This window comes from Nycticebus coucang, chromosome 24 (assembly GCF_027406575.1).
Source record: "Nycticebus coucang isolate mNycCou1 chromosome 24, mNycCou1.pri, whole genome shotgun sequence".
NCBI classification, from domain to species: domain Eukaryota; kingdom Metazoa; phylum Chordata; class Mammalia; order Primates; family Lorisidae; genus Nycticebus; species Nycticebus coucang.
The window spans coordinates 30,972,696-30,980,098 of NC_069803.1; the positions used below are offsets into that span (position 1 = coordinate 30,972,696).

General features: G+C 47.8%; 2 protein-coding genes across 5 annotated transcripts in view; both read right to left on the reverse strand.

Moving 5' to 3' along the window:
* Positions 1-6,602, reverse strand: part of GPAT4 (glycerol-3-phosphate acyltransferase 4) — a 48,352-nt gene extending 41,750 nt beyond the window's left edge. Inside the window, exon 1 of the mRNA XM_053578398.1 lies at positions 6,511-6,602. The gene's annotated coding sequence lies outside the window, so the exon portion shown is untranslated. The remainder of the gene's footprint in view (positions 1-6,510) is intronic.
* Positions 4,930-6,504, reverse strand: LOC128576329 (translation initiation factor IF-2-like). 4 transcript variants are annotated; one of them, XR_008377347.1, is made up of 3 exons: positions 5,802-6,504; positions 5,139-5,231; positions 4,930-5,008 (listed from the first exon to the last, which is right to left on the reverse strand). XR_008377347.1 is itself a non-coding variant. In XM_053578401.1 (2 exons), exons 1-2 carry the CDS (start codon positions 6,443-6,445, stop codon positions 5,213-5,215), a joined length of 663 nt encoding a protein of 220 aa, XP_053434376.1. In that variant the 5' UTR covers positions 6,446-6,504; the 3' UTR covers positions 4,936-5,212. The 4 variants fall into 4 exon arrangements, 1 of the variants encoding a protein (XP_053434376.1); XR_008377345.1 differs by having other exon boundaries at positions 5,139-6,504; XR_008377346.1 differs by having other exon boundaries at positions 4,936-5,231; positions 5,589-6,504.
* Positions 6,603-7,403: the final 801 nt, after the last annotated feature.

Here is a 7,403-nt window from a genome sequence, read left to right on the forward strand (position 1 = left end):
AAGTCAAAACTTAAAAGTAGCCCACCCATCTGTCCTCTCGTTGTGTACCTTAGCTCACAATTCTTACCATATATTAAGGTTCTCTGCATATAATCTTTAAAGTGAGAAACGTTTCACACATAAGATGAACCCTACCCCCCAAAATAGTGTTGATTGATTTTCCCAACCAATTAGTAGTAGACTCAGTTGCTGGGTATCAACACACACAGCCTTGGTGTGAATATGCACACACTCACTGGCTCATCCTCTAAACTTCTTCAGTGCAGGAAGACCAACTTCTCTCTGAAAAGGAAGACAGCTTGGAAAGTTTTGTTTGTGCAGGTCAATGATCTGGGCAGATCTTTGTTACACTCATTGCCAGATACAAGAAATATAAATGGGACAAATAAAATTAGCAAGTGTTGCTTGAAAAGCTAGGCAGATTTACCTGCAGAGAAGGCCCAACGCCCGTAGCATGGCCAGGCTTAGATCCAACACCAAGTTTCTTCTCACTGTGAATTTGGACTGTCTTTAGATTACTGTTGAAGGTATTTTTATACTCTGGAATGAAGATACTCTTACATTAGAGAAACTGAGTAATTTTAAAAACCTAGTGAAGTGTAGCCAGAAGAAGGAGCTGACAGTGTTTAAGGTCACAGTGAGAGGTTTGACAGCTCCTACCCTGTCCTAACTTTGAATTCATTTCCCAAAATGTGTTTCCTACATTGAGTGCACATAGTGCTACAGCCTGGGAGATACCCTTCCCCAGGAGAACACTGCCACACAAGTGGTCTTGCAATTCCTCTTCCTTCCTCATCACCTTTTACTTGTACAAAGCCTTTTACTTTCATTAAAAGGTGAATCCACAACTGTTTACTGCACAACCAGCGGCAATGTTGCTGAACAACAACAACATGCTCATTCCCAAGCACTGAGAGAAAACAAAACAAAACAAATGTTATATGTATATTTTTATGTTTCAATTGCAGTAAAATATGTATAACATAAAATTTACCCTCTTAGTGATTTATAAGTGTACAGTTAAGTAGTGTTGAATATATTCACACTACTGTGAATGTTCAGAACTTTTTCATCTCAACAAACCGAAATTCTGTACCCATTCAACAAAAACTATCCATTTCTCCTCAGCTTCCAGTAAGCTCTTCCACTTTCCGTTAATAGGAGTTTGACTACTTTACTTCATATAAATGAAATCTGTATTTGTCTTTTGGATGCTGGCTAATTTCACTTAGCAGAATGTCCTCAAATTTATCCACAATGTAGCCTCTGTTAAGAGTTTCCTCGCTTTTTAGGGCTAACATTTCCTTGTGTGAGGAAAAGTTCCCACGGATCTGAGAAGTCACAGCTCAGCTCAACCAGGTCACTTCAACCAGGACCAGATAGCAGAGTTCAGTTGTGTACCAAACAGCTGTGCACAGCCACTGTAAGGACACAGATGTCCTCACGAACCCCAAGTGCGGGGAGATGGACAGGAAAGTGCTGGACTTGGAGTACTTCCTGCTCATGCTGAAGATCATGGCCAAGAACAAGGACCAGGGCACCTGTGTGGATGACGTCAAAGGCCTTTGAGTGTTTGACAAGGAAGGGAACAACAGCACCATCATAGACCCTGAAACCTGGCACGTCCCTGTCACATGGGGCAAGAAGATGACAGGTTGTTTCATCTGGAGCCACTCCAGGATCCTCGGTTTGAAAGTATACAGACTCAACTTTTGCCAATTCGTTTCAGAACGATCTGGTTATAGGAACTCAAACCTCATTATGGGGACTCAAACTGAAACTTAAAAGACACTGATAAAAAGAAAAGGTTTACTTATTAATTTGGGTGGGTGATCGGAAAGGCAAAATTAACTGGAACGACAGAATTGATAGGTCAGCTCACACTCAAATGTAGGAAAGTCTGTGTACTTGGGAAACCAAATCACCGTCAGTAGGTTGTTTTTTATTGTAAAGTTTTTATAAAAGAAAAGAAGGAAATGTACACTCCCAGGGCTCTGGCAGTGTGCTCTCTACCCACAAAGTTCCCTTTGCACCTGCCAAGCAGTCAATAAAAGTTGGCTAAGCAGAACATCCTCTTGGATGAATACACAAACTCCTCTCTGTGTGCAGCTCTCCATTCTCCAAGATTCACTCCTCCCTGCCATAACCAGCTCTGTTAAAACAATGCCTGCCTCCCTGGGATTCTTTTTTTTTTTTTGCAGTTTTTGGCTGGGTTTGAACCCACCACCTCCGGTATATGGGGCCAGCACCCCACTCCCTTGAGCCACAGGCACCGCCCTTTTTTTTTTTTTTAAGATACAGAGTCTCACTTTGTCACCCTCAGTAGAGTGCCATCTCATCACAGCTCACAGCAACCTCCAACTCCTGGGCTTAGGTGATTCTCTTGCCGCAGCCTCCCAAGCAGCTGGGACTACAGGCACCCTACTAACAACGCCCTGCTATTTTTTTGTTGCAGTTTGGCAGGGGCTGGGTTCGAACCCACCACCCTTGGTATATTGGGCTGGCGCCCTACCCACTGAGCCACAGGCGCCGCCCCTCCCTGGGATTCTTAAGGAAAGAAGAGCTCCCATTTTTTTTTTAATAATTCAAAAAGTCTAGTAATAATTACTCATTTACTTGAAATAAGGTCATTGAAGCTGACTAAAATGTAATGTTCGCTACTCATATTTTAGAAACTCACTTCAGGGGTCAACTCCAACAGAAAGTTTTCTCTGATTTCCCCCTGGGGGCTCATTCTCTAACTCTCTGGGCGTCTCAAGCATCATTTACTTTTATGGATTATCTAGTTTATGTGTCTGCTGCTAAACTGAGTCTCTACCTTAATTGGGCTGTGGATTTTGTTTTGTTTTGTTTTGTTTGTTAGAGACAGAGTCTCACTTTATCGCCCTCAGTAGAGTGCTGTGGTGTCATAGCTCACAGCAACCTCCAGCTCTTGGGCTTAGGCAATTCTCTTGCCTCAGCCTCCTGAGTAGCTGGACTGCAGGCGCCCGCCACAATGCCCGGCTATTTTTTTGTTGCAGTTTGGCTGGGGCCGGGTTTGAACCTGCCACCCTCGGTATTACGGGGCAGGCACCCTACTCACTGAGCCAAAGGCGCCACTGGGCTATGGATTTTGTTTCATTCATCTTTCTACTTCCAATCGGCATATAGTAGTTGCTCAAAAAATGCTTGTTGACTGAGTGAAAACTGCATGATGACTACCAGAAATAACACTGATTATGTATATATATATTTGCTTAATACAATAAGTTGAACTGGTACTTAATGGATGAAGTTTGATAGACAATACTTGAGATTGTCTATCAAAAAGAGAGAGAGAAAGAGTAAAAGAGGTTCTTTTTTTTTGAGACAGTCTCACTCTGTTGCCCGAGGTAGATTGCGATGGCTCACTGCAACCTCAGACTCTTAGGCTGATGCAATCGTCTTGCCTCAGCCTACCAAGTAGCTGGGATTATAGGCACATACCACCACGCCTGGCTAATTTTTCTATCTTTTGTACAGACATGGTCTGACTCTTGCTCAGGCTGGTGTCAAGCTCCTGAGCTCCAGCCCCTCTCCCACTTGGTCTCCCAGAGTGCTGGATTGCAGGCATGAACCACCGAGCCTGGCTGAAAAGGGTTCTTCACAGCAAAAATTATCAGGGTTTATTGAGTCATAACATTACCTAGACAGAAAAGGTTGTAATCAATTTGACCAGTTTATCTTAGTCTGCAGCTTTCTGGGGTCAAGAAAGACCTAAAGTCCTTGTTTGTTTTGTTTTGAGATTATTATTATATTAAAAAAAAGAATTGCAGGATTAAACTGTAGTATGTGGTACACAAGCATATTTTCAAAATTGACCATTTCAACAGAGAAAAAGGCAGTAAACACAACTTACAAGATGAGGCTGTTATGAAAATGTCAAACATTAATTGAAAGCGCACCAAGGGGGTGGCACCTGTGGCTCAAAGGAGTGGGGTGCTGGCCCCATAGGCCGGAGGTGGCGGGTTCAAACCCAGCCCCGGTCAAAAAGTGCGAAAAAGAAAGTGCACCATGGGCAATGTGGTCTGGCAGCGAGATGCCATGTGGAACTCGAAGATGAATCACGAGAGGCATCCTTTTTCAATTCTGTTAGTTACCTCTGTGGTTGTGTGTGGAACTTCATTTGGACATAATATGAAAAGTCTAGTTCTCGGGCCCTTTCTAAGGGCAACACCTGACCTGCCTGGTTTTTCTAGCACTTTCCCTTCCCCGTTCTTGGCCTGACCTGTTGTGTCTTCTGTGATGGTCACAATGAGATAGATTTCAGAAAATCTGGTTTCATTAGGAGTATGTCATATTACCACACATTCTAGGAGTAAAGGGAGTAAGTCAACTGTACAGCTGGCAATTTTACAACTTTGACAATTGCACAAACTGTACGAACTGTATAATTTTTGTGCTGATTTTTACAAGCTTTGAGAGCAACCTCAGTTCTGATGGTATACCCTGTGGATCCACCTGCCTTAACGCAGCCAGGGCTTCGAGAAGACAGCAGATTGGGAGGGGGGAGCAGTGGCACGGACAGTAGTGTCCCTTAACAGATGAGGCTGCAGCTGTGCTCTAGCTGTCCCGGGGAGCCGGTGTGCTCGGCTACTTCCCTCTCTCCCCTGCTCATTGCCTTGCAGAGCACCCTGGCTGGTTCACACAGAGAGTCAGAGCAGGCCCTTGACAGGGAAAAATAAATAAAGCAAATGCTGCCTGCTCAACCTGCCATTGGCAGAAACAAGCAAAGCCTAAGAAGCTAAGGAGAAGAGGAAGCAAAGATTTAACAAAAAATTATTTTTCAAAATTTGTCATCTATGAATAATAATCTGAGAGAATAAAGAATCTCTGAAAAGAAGTTAAAATCTTCCAGTGTCTAAAGCTCTCCAACACTGTAAATTGAAGACAGAGGGATACTTGGCACAAATGTTTTATTCCAGCCCATATGGTCTGGCCAGCTTGAGCCCAGCATTGTCCAAGGCCTCCTGTCCTCCCCTTCCCAGACCTTGAGTGAGAAAAAACAGTTCAGTGGGTACTTTTCATCCAGGGCGGTGAAGACGCAACCTAGAAGAACCCAGGCCTGGGAGGAAGGGTCAGACTTCTGGGTTTAGGTAAATTGTACTCAAAAAGCATACCTCAGAACGCGTGTGGTGGCTCATGTCTGTAATCCCAGAACTCTGGCAGGCCAAAGCAGGTGGATTGCTTGAGGTCAGGAGCTCCAGACAAGCCTGAGCAAGAGGGAGACCCTGTCTTTACTAAAAATAGAAAAACTAGCCAGGCGTTGTGGCAGGTGCCTGTAGTCCCAGCTACTCAGGAGGCTGAGGCAGGAGGATTACTGTAGGGGAAGAGTTTGAGGTTGCTGTGAGCTATGACGGCACAGCACTCTACCTAGGACAGGACAGTGAGACTCTGTCTCAAAAAACAAAACAAAATAAAATAAATTAAATAAAACTAGAGAAAGCACACCTCAATCATTAGAAATAAGGCTTTTCCCCCTTACGTGTACCTATTTTGAGGCGGACAGAGTTTCCTGAGACCCCGTAAGTGCTGAAGAAGGGGAAAGTGTTTATAACACCAACCCGTACATTTATGTTGGTACAAGTTGAGGGAGCAGGACTATTTCAAGCTACCAGGAAACTCGCCCTTCTCAGACGCAGAGGGCAGGAAAGGCGCAGGGGGATCCCACCTCCCCACCGCCCCGGTTCGCACACACTCCCTTTGCTAGACCTCGGCCAGGCCTTTGTTTACTGTATGTAAACACTTGGCGTTTCTTCTCCTCCCCTGCGCGTCCCCAGCACCTTCCTAAAGGGAGTCGCAGCAGGTGCCCGGCCTGCGGGGGGCGCCCAGGGCGCCGGGCCGTCCGGGGCCGCGGTGGGCCGGGGTGGGGCGGGCGGTCTCCCCGCTGCGGGCTCGGAGCCTGACCAGGGGCTGAGGGAGGCGCCCGGAGAGCGGGGAAACGCGCGCCCCGGTGGAGACACAGCGGCCGAGAGCGCCCGGCCTGTGCTCGGGTCGGGCGGGGCGCGCTCCAAATAGACAAGCGGACGTGGATGGCGCCCGCAGGACGAACCCCCAGCCGGAAGGCGGAGCTGTCGGTGTCACCTCCCCAGGCCCAGGAGTGTAAATTCGAGGCGCTCGGGGAAGGAGCCCGGCGTGCCGGGGCGGCGGGTCCGCAGGCGCCTGGGGACGCTGTGCGGGGACCGCAACGTGAGCTGCTTCCTGTGTGCAAACGCCACCTGCTCCTTGGGGCGCTGGGGACCAGGGCGCAGTTCCTGGCGGGAGCGGAGGGGCCCCGGGCCGGCGAGGGAGCCCCCTGTGCGGGGCAGTGGTGCCCGCTTCGTCCTGCCGCACCGCGGCCCGCGCCTGCTTCCCTGGCTCGCCCACCCATGGTGTCCGGTGAAAACAAGAGCGACAGCTGGGTGTGGGAGCTACGCGACCCATCCATCCTTCCTGGAGACCGGCACGTGTGGCATCCACAGAGCGAGGAGGGTCACTGGGCAGGGCACTTACTGTCGCATACGGAGAGCTCCCATGGGGTCCTACACAGGTCCCTGGTGCCACGGGATGTGGCCAGAGTGACAGGGTCCGAAGAGACAGAGGCTTGCATAAGGTTGCCCTGGTGTACTATGAGCTGTACTAGCTGGTCTGGAGGGGGGCCAGCTCTTTCCTGGGTTCTTCTTTCCTCTGACACCCTCCTCAGGTCCCTCTGCAGACCCAGGGTGCTTTCTCTATCCCTTAAATCTTGCGCCTTCCCCAAGCCCCTGGCCCTCTACCCTATGCCTCTGCCTTGGATATCCTTATGCAGGTTAGGCAATTACTCATTTGCTGTCATGCTGAGAACTCCCAAGCCGGTATCTGTAGCCCAGATCTTTCTCCTGTACTGTGGACTCTTTGCAGCGGTCCTCAACCTGTGGGTTGCGACCCCTTTTTAACAATGAAAATACATTGCGGCATTAAGAAGGTTGAGAACCACTGCGAGAATGTTCTATCTCCTTCCCTCTGGTCCTCCTTCCCTCCCTTCTTTCTTTTCTTTTGTCTCATTTTTTTGACCAGGCAACTCTGTCTCCAGGCTGAAATGCAGTGGCACAATCATAGCCACTGCAATCATAAACTCCTGGGCTCAGCCTCTTGTGTAGCTAGACCTACAAGTGTCATAGCTCACAGCAACCTCAAACTGTTCCGATATTTAGCTAATTATTAAAATTATTTTTAGAGATAGGGTCTCACTATATTGCCCAGGCCAGTCTCAAACTCTTGGGCTCAAGCACTTCAGCTGCTAAAAGTGCTGGGATTACAGGCGTGGGCCACAGTGCTCAGCCTGCTCTGTTTCTTGCTCTAGGCAATGGTAATATAAGTACGTTCCCTGTGTAATTTTCTATATGTACATCATACTTTAATCAAAA